At 41.2% G+C, this 16,040-nt stretch overlaps 2 protein-coding genes across 3 annotated transcripts in view; one reads left to right on the top strand and one right to left on the bottom strand.

The window, feature by feature from the left end:
• Positions 1–16,040, bottom strand: part of LOC307026621 (A-type potassium channel modulatory protein DPP6-like) — a 352,894-nt gene that overhangs the window by 166,471 nt on the left and 170,383 nt on the right. The window lies entirely within an intron of this gene.
• Positions 8,793–10,273, top strand: LOC307026622 (general transcription factor II-I repeat domain-containing protein 2-like). The gene is made up of 2 exons (XM_079662166.1): positions 8,793–9,787; positions 10,141–10,273. The coding sequence occupies exon 1, from the start codon at positions 8,826–8,828 to the stop codon at positions 9,777–9,779; it is 954 nt and encodes a 317-aa protein (XP_079518292.1). The 5' UTR covers positions 8,793–8,825; the 3' UTR covers positions 9,780–9,787; positions 10,141–10,273.

The raw sequence follows: 16,040 nt of genomic DNA on the forward strand, positions 1-16,040 counted from the left end.
CAAGAGGGTAAAGTTATCGATGCTGCTTTGTCAATTTGTCATCCAATTATACCACACTCCAATAACACTGTTCAAACCTACAGCGTATACTTTAAATAACAAATTCAGTTTGTGGCATTTTTTATAGTCTCCTTTAACGGTCTTATTAAAAATAAATGATGCTCCTGCAAGATGGCTCTTGGATGGATTTTGAAACTATTAGAAAGGACCAGGTACATAATCCAAACTGATGAAGAAACCTAGACGGACATAAGAATCAAGAGATAACACTGGTGGCAATGTAAGGATTTTTTATCCATCTGATCACATCCTTGGATGTGCAACACTATGTTATGATTCTGTTTAGCTTAGTTTTTGTTGTGTGCTTTTTCCTGTCTCACCCCTCCCTTCTCTGTTTTCCTCTGCAGGGCTGGTGTGTGACAGGGAGTTGGCTGGCTCCTCCCAGTAGCAGACGAGGCACACCTGTTTCCACTCACCTCTTCATCTGTAGATATAAAAGCCCGGCCCTCATGCCACTTCCCTGCCAGATAATTCCTTTGTGTTTCGACCCTCCGGTGTGTCTCGCTGCTCTCCTCGTCTTTTGAATCTATTGCTTGGATTTTTGCCTCCTGTCCCTGACGTCTCAGTGCCAGCCAACTTCCTGACTCCACTGCTGTATTTTCTGTTCCTCTGCTTGAATAAAGCTTTTTGTTTTTGACCAACTCTCTCCAGTCTTTTGCTTTGCAAGTCAATTATATATTTAGTCTGGTCATGACCTTAAATAAAAAGACTTGCAATATTCTAATGCGTCATACAGTATTTGACATCCTTACTGGAATTCAGAGCCAATAATCATGACACCAGAACACACTTTAAGTTGGCTTTAAAGGATCCTAATCCCAATTTAGGTAAAACTGGTTTCCATGCACATCACTGGAAGAGAATCATTTTTTTTTTCTCAGAAGGATAATTTATGCATTTATAAAAGGGGCAAAGCAAAAACACCTGAAAAAATGTGGTAACTTCTCCCAAAGACTCTTGAAGGAATGAGGTTGCCTTGAAATCTGATCATCTCCTGGAAGGCTGACGACCGTAGACCAAATATAGGCCCCGTGCTTCGGTCGTAATTGGGAGCTTTATTGATTTCCTGGCCTGTCGTCACGCCTGAGGTGACCTTTTGTTTGAGAATAATTGCTCCATTAGAGGGTTTCTTCAGGCACCTGCTGTGTATCTCAGGCACTATTATTGTCCAATAAGAATCCCCAGGCAGTAAAGCAGTGACCCTGTTCTGATATGTGTGGTGGACAGAGAGACTTTCTGCAGTGCAGGGACTTATCATCAAATGAGAACACAGGTGAGTGTGAGTTATAATACTGCTGGGAAGCTTGATAAGGTTATAAAATATATCGATTTCATTGTATTGCTTCATTTCAAAGAAGAGCAAAAAATCCCTAATTTCTCTGTTCACCCCAATAATGCAATGTTCACATCCACAAAAGTCACATTACAGATGTGCAAAGTAGGAACATGAAATTGGGTAAGTAATGCTACAGTACTACTTTTTTGTGGTGCGATACAAAAGGAAAACTTTGCAAAAAGCAACATATTTGTTCTTATACCTTCCAGAAACAATACATGAAGCAAGAACATGAGAAACAAATATATCCATGTTTTGCATTCATTAAAAATAAACAGTGCCATAACCAGCTTTTTTGACACAAAATACACAAAATTGCCTAGTTCACAACAACTCTGAATATAGAATGTTTCCTCTCTATCACTGCTGAAATATATCATCCCAAGTCTGGTCAGTAAATGGTCAACAGAGAGTTTAAAAAGGTTTACCAAGGAAACTTTCTTGCGGTTTTGGATGACCCCTGGCCCTTAAATTTTAAACCTCATCAGAAAGCATTGTTGTCCGACAGGAAGTCAATGAGGAAAAAGAGAGGTAAAGAATACTGTTTATCTTAAGATAATATGCTTATCTTTCAGTGTTTCCCCTAGGTTTACAGCTTTGGGGGGGAGGGGGGGTGCTGGCTGAACAAAAATAAAAAAAACACCTATAATTTCAGGGGGGCAGTTACAATCTTGTTAAACCTAAAACGTATATTATACAGACTCATTCAAAAGGCAGCACAACGAGGGACATGATTTATAATGTGTTTAAAGCTCTTTTTAAATATTTGTGATGGCCTCTTTGTAAACCCAGTCAGTGTAAACACATGGGAAAATCTCCTGTTCAATGGTCTTCATGCACTAATGCTCTCTAATGCATTTCGTCACTACAAAGCAGACATCGGCATAATAAGTGTGATGAAATTAATTTTCAACATTTATTTGCTCCCCATTGGTAAGATGTATCAGTGAAGCTGTATGATGCTTTTCCCATATGAAAGCAAAATGTTATCTCAAGCAAAAGTGGTCTCCCATAATCCAACACAAGAATAACAGTTCTTGTGAGTTACCTTCCCAACGTAAAAGCTAAAGAAAAATACTACTCAACCGAAAAGTTTGTGCTCAAATGCAGCACATGCATGCAACATCCATATAGTACACATTTGACAGATATTTCCATGGGTAACAGTAAGCCTTAAAGAGCCTGTGACAGCCTCCCAACAACTGTTGTGCAATGAAATATTGGGCTACTAGTCATCTCGAACCGTCAGTTTAAAAAAAGAAGGTGCAATACCATTTAGATAAATATCAATAATTTCGAACATCGCGGGGAAATTCCTTCGACTCATTTTTGAAGTTTTGGGGGAAGCCGGAAGTGACGTCAATGCGGGAACGCTTCACTGTGCGGCGAGAGAGCCAAACACGGACAAAGTGTGTTGTCATGCGTAGAAATGGTGAATTACTGAGTTTAGGCACGTTAATAAGGTTTTAATGAAGTTGACTACAGTATATTCATATTTGTCAGTGCTTTCATGTCAAGGCGAACATAAACATAAATGATCGTGGTGAAGATGATGATTAAATTAGGATTAAAAATCGGTAGTGAGAGCTGCTGAATTTCTTCCCGTCGGATGTGATATAAAAACAAATCGATTATTTTTGTAATTGTAAACTCAAGTCGGATAAGTCACTAGCACATCCCCCACTCCCCCCGTTGACAATTTACTAGCGGTACCGAAGTGGGCCGGTCGAGAGTTCCGGGCTGATTTTTAGTCCCAGTCCACCACTGGTTACATGACCGTATGATCGCCCATATTGACGCACCTAATTCCTAAACTTCTAACAGATACAAAATAAACCGATCCTTCAGCCTCATATGAGCTCTCAGACACGTTCAAAATTAAACTGTCATCGCTGTCTGAGCTTGCTGCTGTGTGCGCCATCGTGCGTTTACATGCAGATGCTGGGATCCTGAACGGTGCAGCTGGAGCGCTGTGCCCGCAATGACGTCACACATAATTTGGCGGGACTTGAAGAATCCCCGAGAAGATCCAGAAAATGGTCAACTTTGAAGGGCAGATTAATGGTTATCAAAGTACAAATATTCAAGATCAGTTCCGTAATGGTTTTCAAGGGGACAATATTTACTCAAATTGATGGGTTTGGATGATGGGGGAAACTCGTGTCACAGGCTCTTTAATCCTAAAATTGAACAAATAAGATATTCTGTCAATAAAGCATTTAAACCATGAGCAATGAAAACCCAGAAAAGTTGACAACAACATTGCATCATGTACAACTCAAAAAGCTTAAAAACATCACTATGTGTGCAAGTTCACCTAACATGTAAAGTTTTGGTCAAACTATTTCATTAAACTCCCGGGACCAGTGGCGTAACCAGGAATTATTGTGTGGGTGGGCCTGGAGAAATATAGGTGGGCCAAGGGGAGCCTTATTAAGCGTGGGGTCTAAGCTGACAATTCATTAATGACTAATAATTCTTAATGCACTAATTGAACATAAGCATAAACTATCGGCCACTAGATGAACTGCAGTTTGTGGCACTTCCTTCTGGGCTTCCCAGCTCTGCACTATGACGCGCTGATTGGCTGTGGGTGGACCAGACGTGCATATGGGCCCACCCACAGCTACGCCACTGCCCGGGACATTGTCACATAAGTGATCGAGTGTCATGTAAAGTGAAAGGGAGAGGCGAGACGGCTACAGAGATAAAGAGACAAACAGCCTCAGAGACAGAAAAAAACCTTCAATTACAGCAGAACTTTATGGGAGCTGTTCATTCAGCTACAATTAAACACAATAAAAGGCAGCAATGACTTATGGCCTACAGGAGTATTTCTCAATATCGGCTTTAAGTATTTATAGATTGTTTCATACTTTATGGGTGTCAATTATTTGCCTCTTACTAGATTTTTGTAATTTTTTAAATAATTTGCTTTGGGTATAAACATTTATTTTGTCTGTCCTTATGGTTTTGCCACATATTTCATTATATTATAGTATTTATTCCTGGCATTTAGCCTTCATAACACACTCAACAATTCAAACTTACCGTTACGTTTGTCAGTCGGAAGCTGTGAATGTGTCAGCTTTCAGAGCAAGATATTTTCATTTCAGTTTGTTTTTGTCTACTTTCTTTCTCTGTGTTTGGTATTCTATTTTATTTGCTACTTTAGAATTTTTGTTGAGTCAAAATGTACACATTAATACAATGGATAACAAGTAAAAGGTATTTTAATCAACTCCCTGAGGTCTTGGGGTCCAATTAATTAAAGAAGAAAGTTATTCACTAACAGTGGAATCCATTAGGTGTAACACATATTGTTAATTGTCCTTTGGTCTAAAGCAACTCAAGGGTAAGTTACAGCTGATAACAAATGTCTGGTAAAAAGTCACTGAATATATTTCTAAGGTTTACCCCCAGGAGGGTAATTTTTCGCACAACTTATCTGAAAAGATAGCAAATGACTGATATTGACAGTATCCTGAGGATCTCCAAAATTAAATGAAAGAAAAAACTGCAAAACCAGGTACCATCTAGATCTAAAGTATCCAAAATGGTAACAAATTGTGGAACTGCTATTTAGAATCTTCATATAAAAATGTGTGATTTTGTAAGGGTGATTTATTAGGTGGTCAATTGTATAAACAATATTTTTCATTATCCATCAAACTCTATAGAATAACTATTTTAGAATCAACTTGTCAACATTCATATTTGATCAGTCTAAAATTACAACAGTTTGATAAGATAAATGTAAACACTCAATCAGACCCACAATTTTTCGGAAGTAATTACCATCCTGACTGGAATGCCAATTCCCGCAAAGTGGCAATGTACCACATTTTCATGTCAGCAGAACAATGACCAAATCAAAAGCTCCAATCAAGCTTCCTGTGGCTTTTGATGTTCTAACAAAGTCAGACACTCATTTGCTGGAACACTCTGAAATTAGGGCTGCATACTAATTTGCCAGAACGTGACTCACATTAGCCAAGCATTTGATTCAATTTCATATGCTCGTCAACAAAGGAATAGCAAATATGGTGACAAAAATAATGAATTAATATTATTTCCTCCCACTAACTTTGTCTGTTTTATTCTGAGTTTATTTTCTTTGTACAAAACTGCATGTACATGATCTCCATAGAAACTAGGCTGCCGCTGGGCGTTTAGAGTGTGCCTAGCAAATGTCATGATGAAAGTCAGTATTTCAGGTATTGGCACTAAACACCACTGAGGAGGCATGTAATGGCTGCCAATATTTGGAGTGTGGAGTGTGGAAAATCAGCAGGGCTGACCAATTCTCTTCCACCAGGACTCATTTTATGGAAATCAAGCCCATTTTATGGAAGTCAAGCCCGTACTTTTTGCACTCTTTTTAGCTTTATTTATGTTCTTTACCGTGTACAGGTCAGGGGGTAGAAGAAGTCAATTCTTGGCTTGCTCTTCCTGTTGTCATCTGAGGTCTTCTCCTATTGGCCGGCGTTGTCGGGGGACGGGTTCAATGCAATTCCTGCCTTTTTCTGTTGCTAAATTACATCATTCTGGTGTCTGTGGTTATTTAAACATTCCCTAATAAAAGTTATTCAGCTGCAATAAATTGGTGCTAAACCCAGTGTGCAACATCACATGTCAGTTCACCTTCAATTCACGATATGAAAACGTAGCATTTCACCAAATGCTAATGCTAACCGGAAATGAAGAATTTTCAGAATAAAATGTTAGGTTAATAGTCTGAACTTCCGGTTTTTCAGAATAAAACTGATTTAAATAAAATAGTATATTTAATTCAAATTACACCATTTTAATTTCTAACAGACGCCGTGCCGGGGCAAAGCTGTGAGCCAGGAGGAGACGATACAGACCTGTCCTTCCATCTATCACCATGGGGAATGTTAGATCTCTCCCGAACAAGATGTACGAGATCGCGGCGCTGACCCGGCATGAGAGGGAGTATCGGGAGAGCAGTATCCTTGTGTTTACCGAGACGTGGCTAACGGAGCTAACCCTGGACACCAACACATCACTGGGCGGTTTTCATCTGCTGAGGGCGGACTGGACGAGAGAGAGCGGTAAGAGGAAAGGAGGAGGGCTCGCTGTGTTTGTGAATGATAGATGGTGTAATTCAGGGCACATCACTATCAAAGAACGAATCTGCGACAGGGATATAGAGCTGTTAGAGGCTACACTATTTACCTCGGGAATTCACGCATGTTATTGTGATAGCTGTATATATTCCCCCCTCTAAAAAAAAAGCTTCAGAGGTCCCTCTCCCACCTGGAGGAGGCTGGGGGCACTGTGAGGATCATGTTCTTGATTTCTCCAGTGCCTTCAACACCATCCAGCCCCCGCTCCTGGGGGACAAGCTGCAGCTCTCGGGGGTGGATCACCACCTCACCTCCTGGATCCTGGACTACCTCACCAACCGCCCACAGTACGTGAGGACCATGGAGTGTCAATCAGACACCATCATCAGCAGTACGGGGGCCCCCCAGGGGACGGTGCTGGCACCGTTTCTCTTCACCCTCTACACTGCAGACTTCACCCACAACACCGCAACCTGTCACCTGCAGAAGTTCTCTGACGACTCCGCCATCGTTGGCCTCATCACCAACGAGGACGACAGGGAGTACAGGGAGCTGACGCAGGACTTCACCTTCTGGTGCCAGAGGAACCACCTTCAGCTCAACGCAGCAAAGACCAAGGAGCTGGTGGTGGATTTCAGACGGCGCCAACACTCCCCCCCGACACCAGTGAACATCCAGGGAGCAGACATTGAGATTGTGAAATCTTACAAATACCTGGGTGTTCATCTGAACAATAAACTGGAATGGACTGATAATTATGCTGCTCTGTACAAGAAGGGACAGAGCAGACTCTTTCTGGTGAGGAGACTGAGGTCTTTCGGGGTGCAGGGGGCACTCCTTCAGACCTTCTTTGACTCTGTTGTGGCATCAGCCATTTTCTATGGTGTGGCCTGCTGGGGCAGCAGCATCTCGGCTGCTGACGGAAAGAGACTGAACAGACGAAGTCCAGCTCTGTCCTGGGGAGTCCTCTGGACACTGTGGAGGTGGTGTGAGACAGGAGAATGGCAGCCAAGCTGTCCTCCCTGCTGGACAATATGTCCCACCCCCTCCAGGACACCCTGTCCTCACTGTGCAGCACCTTCAGCGACAGGCTGCTGCACCCCACCTGTCACACGGAGAGATACCATAGGTCAGGGATATTCAACTGGCGGCCCGCGGGCCAAATCCGGCCCGCGGGGAGCTTTCTCGTGGCCCCTGGAACGCACTCCATATTCCAATATAAAAAAAAAATTCTAATTACAGAATTTATTTTTATAATCATTTAAATAAATGTAAATATATGTTCGCTATTATGTTATCCGAATTAAATGAGTCCAAATTATTTCTCCTTCAATAGCTCTTAAAAGGCAATCTTGCATTGGACTGATCAGCGTGTAATTATCGCGATATCGTGTCAATCTCGTTACTCTCGTTACTGATCCAAAATGAGCGGAGAGAAACGGCGGAAAATTGACGGTGAAAACCGACACTTCAACCCCAGATGGACTGATGATTTTGTATTTATTTTACCATCGCACGCCAATCCTAGACCTTTATGTTTAATATGTCAAATAACTGTTTCAGTCTGCAAGGTTGCTAATGTGAGGCGCCACTATGAGACCAAGCATGCTGCTAACTTCAATGCTGCTTACCCGCCTGGTAGCACAGCTAGACGTGGTAAAATAGAAATACTTAAATCTTCTTACACTGCATCAACCACTATTCTTACAACTGCTTCTACAGCCCAGGAAAAGGCCACTGCTGCTTCCCTACGAGTGATGTTCGCTTTAGCCAAAAAGAGAAAGCCATTCACTGACGCTGAAGTTGTGAAGGAGTGTACTCTTGAGATGGTGGATGAACTTTTTGCAGGAGATAAAAACAAGGAATATATAATGAACCGTTTGAAGCAAGTACCGCTCTCTGACACATCGGGAAGTCGAAGAGTAGAGGTACTGTTTGAGGACTGTTTTTCAGCATTAATTGCCGATCTCAAATCGACAGAGTACATGTCACTCGCTGTCGATGAATCGACCGATGCAACAGATACGGCACAGCTCTCGCTGTTTGTGAGGTACTTCGATGGTGACGTTTTTAAAGAGGAGTTGTTATGCCTTTTACCACTGACAACCAGCACTACAGGTGAAGTGATTTTCGCTGCAGTTTGGAGTTTTTTTGAAGAGAAAGGTTTGGATCTAGGTAAGATCAACCTTCTCGTTACCGATGGCTGCCCATCCATGATTGGGAAAGAAAGGGGCTTTGCATCTCGCTTATGTGCAGAGCATCCCACAGTGAACACACTGCATTGCATCATACATCAATCAGTTCTGTGTGCGAAATTGTCAGGGGAGTTGAAAGAAACAATGGAGACTCTCGTAAAAATTGTGAATCATATTCGCTCGACGTCAGGTCTGCAGCACCGACTGTTCAAAATGCTGCTTCAAGAGCAGGAAGCCGCATACTCAGACCTATTGCAACATAACGATGTCCGCTGGTTGAGCCGAGGACGTGTTCTCGAACGTTTCTTTGCACTGCGAAAGGAGGTGAGTGAATTCCTCTCAAGCCAGAAATCAAGCAAAGCTAAAGACCTACTTGCACGCATGCAAAAGCCGGATTTCATTGCACAGATTGCCTTTTTGTGCGACATCATGGGCCACCTAAACACACTCAACCTGCAGCTACAGGGGGGAGGGTCAAGTGTGGCTGAGATCATTGAGAAGGTTAGTGCGTTTCGGGTGAACCTGGACCTCTTTCTACCTGACGTAATGGGGAGGAAGATCCACTTCCCAACACTACGCAACGTCCCCGTGAGCAGCGCAGCAATGGCTGGAATGAAGGGACTTTTGAAAAGCTTGGCTGAAAACTTCACAGAGCGATTCAACGACTTCAAGATTCCAAAACAGGTTCTTTTATTTGTGCGCAATCCATTTGCGGTCGATGTTTCCGGGTCCTGTCCAGCCGAGGCGAAAGCCGTGATGCCCGGTATTGACGAGGCTGCATTCCAGCTGGAGTTGGTGCAAATTCAGAGCTCTGATGTGCTGAAAGCAAAATTCGGAGAAGAGGGACTGTGCGAGTTTTGGGCTCATTCTACTCATCAGTTTCATCACTGCCGGAGACTGGCTATCTACCTGTTAACCATGTTTGGATCTACTTACATATGCGAGTCCGGATTTTCGACAATGAACTTGATAAAGAATCAACATCGCAATCGACTCACGGATGAACATCTCAACCAGTGCATGCAGCTTGCTCTGACCTCGCACCGACCTGAATTCAGCAAACTGGCTATGGCTCGGAAATGCAACTTCTCACACTGATTTGTCAGGTAGCTTCTATTTTCATTTATTTTGTAATGATGGGACGCTGCCTATGCTTGCATCTTTGTTAATCTCGGACTTCTAGGCCTCCTCTGCCTCTTACTGATCGCATTTGCTATCCTAGGCCTAGCATTGTTTTCTGGTATTTGTTGCCACCCAGCATTTTGGTGTTATAATACACAAATCTATATGGATTCATTAGAATAAAGTAGCTGTGGTATGGGGGGGCGGGCGTGGTTTAGCGGCAGGTTGTAAAGCAGGGGGCGGAGCGGCTAATTGCCTGGGATTGACGTAGCTGTCAAGTGGATTAGAATGATAGGAATGCGGTGGTATTTAACCACGTGTGTTTTTGTTCTCTCAGTAGGAGACTGGCGGACAGACGGAAAGACGAACGTTACGCCAGGACGAGAATCCAGACCCCTGCCAGTTATCATTTGCCCGTTGAGGGATTGTTCTGTTTTAGCCACCTCGGGAACCTTGTGTGAAATAAATATCCATTTACCCTACTGCGTCTCGCTCTCCCTCCTTATATTCCGCAGCAGACCACAAATCTGCCACAGTAGCCTACATTACTATTCTGGTTGCCTATTTTACTACTACTACAATAATAATAACAATATCAATAATAATAATAATAATTTATTATTGCATGGTTGGTTGTACAATAACAATGGCATTTGTTCATTTTCATTGTCAGTCTTGTGGCCCTCGCCTTCAAGACATTTTACAATTGTGGCCCCCTTCCTAATCTAGTTGAATACCCCTGCCGTAGGTCCTTGATTCCTGCAGCGGTCAGACTTTACAACCAGCACTGCCCCTAGTAGACCCTCCTACACACACCACAACACAGACTATATCACCCCTTGCTGCTAAATACAAACCAACTTTGTGCTATACGTGCAATATATATATATGCCATTAATAACTGTGTAATTTATACCTGGCCACTAAATCAATCAATATATATATGCTGTTAATAACTGTGTAATTTATACCTGGCTGCTAAACCCTTGTTACTGTTACAAGGTATGTATCTTGTATTTTGTAGATTGTGTAACTTGCTGCTGTTAAATACCGTCAAACTATGTACAATATGTGCTTTATGTGCAATATATACTTTATATACACATGCCATCTTTAATAAGTGTAATATATACTGGGCTGTTAAATCCTAAGAACTGTTACAGGATTTGATTTGTTTTTGATCTGTATTTTTGAAAATGATGTAACTTTTTTAGTTTTTATCTTTTTTTTAGCATATTGTTTATTGTTTGTTTATTATATTGTAACTTAGTACTTTAACGCATTTCAGATATGCAACACTAAGCTGTCTGTGGCTCTTTCCTGCTGTAACGCTGCAAATTTCCCCTCTGTGGTACTAATAAAGGTATTCTGATTCTGATTTATATAGCTGGGGGATGCACGCCAGGATAGAGCTGACAACATGATTGCCGGACTAATCATGCTTTTCAAGTAGAGAAAGATGATAATGCAGCAGGATGCCTACTTTCACGCTTCAATCACCATAATGTGATGAGTTGTCACAGTAAAATCCTTGAGTTGGTCAATTTGAAGCACCACCAGTATTCCACGGTGGCAAAATGTATTGCAGCCATAACAATAACACTAAAGGTCGGAGGCAATAAATGTCAACAAGAACACTGGTTGTAAGACTGGCTTCGAAAAGCAAGCTCATTCTTCGTGTTTTTGCCAGGCTGTGCAGCCAGAAGCCAAGATGTGGGCATAGCCTTTAGCTGCCTCCAGGCTACTAAGTGACTCTTTGTGCAATTTCCTTCACTGGAGAAAGTGGGGAGGAAATTGGTGATCATTTTTATTTTCAAAGATGAATTCAAAGATTCAAATGGTTTAATAGCATATCATGTAAACAACTACGGTATAGTTATGTAATGAATGAAAAACTTGGGTCACTCAACAATACATTTATAAAACTGATAAACTGATTTAAAAAACAACAACAATTTGAACAACCTATACCAGACATTGAGGACAAACACTGAAACCAAAGCTTAAATAAGACAAAGTTAATGCCATTCAGTTCTCACCACAGCTATGTGTATCATTTTGAGCTGTCACACTCCCCCCAACACTGGCAAAAACAACCTCTAGCAGTATGTCCAATGGAGCTGGAGCACAGCTTCTCCTAATTTCGCATCTGAGCCTATGGGCAATTACCTGCTTATCGTTCGTCACTTGCAATCGCTCTTCTGAATGTTTGTCACCAACATGGAGGTGGCAGCAAGACGACAGAAGGACCCGAGGGGGGCCAACGTTGAACCTGGCAACGCTCTACGTTTCAATTAGAGGCTCGGCGGAACATGGCGGCTCCTGATCGCCTTCCTGCTCCGCAGCTCTGGGTGTCTAATTACAGCACATTGATAAGGCCATAAAACACAGCTCAAACGGACTGGAGAGAGGCACAGATAAACACAAGCAAATGAAGTAAAGAATTAAAAAAGATATCAATGCATCCTTTATGCCGTGCACAGACACAGATACAGGCTGACACTCCCCTGACAGTCTGAAGCATCATTCATCTCACTTGCTCAGTATTTTCCCACAGCAAACCAAATGTACCTCCAACCACAGGGAACTTCTGGTTAAAAAAGGTTATCTATAATACAAATGTAGTCAGTCAGTATTTAAAATGAAGTTAGCTTATTTCCCTCCAAATAAAATAGTGATCTTCACCTAAACGCAAGATAAGGAAATGAAAGCTTTGGTTTTAAATTCTCTGCCAGTTCCTTCATGTATAGTAATAATACCACTCAGGTTGATAAAGAAAAAGCTGAGTTATTGTGCATATTCACAATTACAATACTACTTAGTAAGACACCTCTGAGATGCTGACCTTTTCCTAAATGAGGCCGTTTTACACACTGTATGGAAACTCCTCCTGAGGTGTGTTCACTCACACACACAAACAAACAGACAGACAGACACACCTGATGTCTACACAGGCTATTAGTAAGATGGAGGATTGTCATGACATTTAGTTTGACCGTTGCTTCAAACACTGAATATTTATTGCTGTATTAAAGCACCCCCCCCCCCCCCCCTCATGTTATAAACCAATTTGGCAAAGAACATTTAAATCATGACAACAATCATGATGAAGCGCTGTGGTTTTGCCTGGCAATCTCGCCTCTAATCTCCACTTCAGACCCCAACACCACGGCTCAATTGTTCATAATTGCCCTTAAAATGAACTATGGCACAAACATTAGGGGCATCCAATTATCTGAATCCATCTTCCATTCCTTCTTATCAGTCAAGGGCACTTGGCGAACAGGAGTTATTGGCTTATTATCTATTTGCTTTCTAAAAGTAAATCATCTCGTCCCTCCTTGCTTTTAAAACACTATTTTTGCATTCCTGCTTATTTCTCTCATTAAGAGTTAGCTGAAATGGCATAATGCAGTAAGAGGAAAAAAGCAGATGATGACCTTACACCATGTAAGCTACGTATTCACCACATGAGAAATCTATGTGCAAGTTACCTGAGCATTAAAAAAGTATGACAGTTAACATGATTCACATAAAAACTCTAGTATGTCAATATGAGTGGAAAGCAGAGTGGTGAGAAGCGAACCAGGAATTCAAAATATGCAGAGAATATACAGAATTGACATAAATAACCTCATGCATATGGAAATCAACCTCTTGGTGGTGGGTTTTGCACTTTACATTTTCAGCATTTTGCTTAAACTGTTGTACATAAAATCTCATACTGAAGCAGCAGGTGCTAAAGCGTCACCGTATAGGGCTAGTTACTAAATTAGCGTTAATTGCGAGCTAAGATGCTGACAACTTAACCATCTGGGAACATCTAGTGCTAGTCAGCCACTTGAGCCCTCTATGAGTTTCCTTTGCACTTTGTCTCTATAGGGCCATACGTTTTTCCTGGCATTTTTTCTTTGGGTTATAGGTAATACAAATATGAAATAATCCTCTCCAAGCTAGCAATATGCTTATAAATGCTTTCACATATTTTATTTAAAATAATAATAATTTCAATTTCTATAGCGCCTTTCACGAAACCCAAGGACGCTTTACAATGGGAAGTAACAAAACAAAACAAAAAAAGTAATAATAATCATACAGATACATAGGCTGAAGATAACAAAACAGGAACAGGTTGCTGGGTACTGCATTAAGATATTAGCAATTAAACGCCATCAATTACTGTCGAATAACTGCCTGCAAACCATTCATTTTCTACGGGGGAGGTTTAGTAAAAGTGTGTGGTAGGTTCAACACAGATTCTCCTTCAGCAAGAATTTGCTTTAGAGTTGACCAAAATGTTACTTTAAGTAAAACATTTATGTGGATTTGCTATTCACTGAACTTTGTCTTCAGGAGTGAATCTACTAATCACTGTCATTCCATTTAAATTAATCGCATTTGCCCAAAATGTTTACCATTTCATATTTGTGAGCCGGCTGTTACAAATCTTACACAAGCAGAACAAATCTACATACACTGATCACATTTCTGACCATCCTATTATAAACTTACTAGCTGACATACAGTATATGACTGACAGCTGAATTGGCAAAACCTTTGGGTGATTTTCACCATGGACCAATATAAAATTACCAGTGAATAGTCTTGTAAAAAGGAGGTGAGTATACATTAATGAAATTAGACAAGCTGATGACGAGTGGCACCTCTGAACCATCAGTCACAAATGCAAAGTGCACCATGTTGAAAAAAGGAAACTCTGTGGCACTGAACCGCCATGAATGCTGTATGGTACATTTTTTCATTCAAAAACGAAAAACCCATCGCAGATGCAACGTAGAACATTCTTAGTCTTCCCACTGTGTTGCGTGTTACTTCACAGAGAAAAAGGCACAAACATGTAATAGCGAAATATCATCATTTTGACAATATTTTAAACTGCCACCATCTTAACAGTATATGTTACCATCTGGCTTTTTCCTCCAGTCAATATGTCGACTTTCAAGTGAGCATCTTCACATGTTATGCTTTCATTTATCAGCTCATAGCAGACAGGCTCTGCTTCGAATAAACAACATTTTATCAATATTTGAAAAGAGACCTCACCTACTGGATTTAAGATGTAGTTACATTGAGGTTACTTAGTCATCACAGAATCTTACAAGAAACTTAAGATCATAAAAAAAATAGGCACTGAACTAATATATAAGTAAGAAGTCAATCTCTTAACCCTTTTCTCCTTAACTTTTTTTCCTATACAGCCTAGACAACCTTGTGCCATGTGCTGTCTCTGTATAAGTACAATATCATGATGCAAGTATACCTTTAATCACCAGCCAGCAAAGAGTCTAGGCACACTCATGAATAACAAATACAAAGAGAATAGAAAATGCTACAAAGTGAGTAAGACCAACCATCCTACCCGTGATATGGCTTGTCATTTCCTTCTTTGGCTCTATTCTCTTTAGGAACACCCGGAGGCAGCTCCGCTCAGCTGTTACTCAAGCTGCTGTCCTGATGTAAGGTTTTGGCTTCGTAACTCTCCTGAAGTCCTTTACTGCTCTACTACCATGAGATGCTTAATCAACTTTAACAGGACAGAGCTTGCCTTTCAGCTGGACTCACAATATTCAAAATTCACACTTTTGCATGCATTACCCGATGCATGATCTTCCTAAGTATCACAGATTAAGGGTCTATACAAAGAGGCATTTCCACAGACGTTTTCCTCATTGAATGTTAGGTGCTATGATATGTATTAAAGCTCAATCTGGCTGTGGGAAGTAACAAAGAAATCTTACTTGAAACATTTGTATTGCCAGTTTAATTGGACATCAACACATTTCTCACAGCAGAAAACACAATCCTCTGTTTCTGCAGTCAATGTAATAAGTCAAAGATGAGCGTATTTTGACAAAAAAGTCCTACTTTAGACTTAATTTAGTCCACAATGTATTGCCTCTGTAAGAACATGACTCCACCTTACCAAGTCTTGACCTTTCACACTTTGAGAACCACTACCCTGTTGCAGTAATGTGTGTTAGAGGTGTGACTCAATCTCCACTCTCTGTGCTGAAGCTAGCTGATTACTGGAGAGCTGTTGCTATCTCTTTTGAGCTGCCCTCTATCTCCGTCCTCTGTCCCCGGACCATAAGCCTGGCCAGCAAACCATCAATCAGGAGGCCACAACAGGACCTCACGTAATCACAGCGGCATGTATGTTTGTGTGTGTGTCGTTGTAATGTGTGTTCCTGTGTGCATGCATGCATGTCTGTCTTA

Source organism: Notothenia rossii (genome assembly GCF_949606895.1).
Source record: "Notothenia rossii genome assembly, chromosome: 12".
NCBI classification, from domain to species: Eukaryota; Metazoa; Chordata; class Actinopteri; order Perciformes; family Nototheniidae; genus Notothenia; species Notothenia rossii.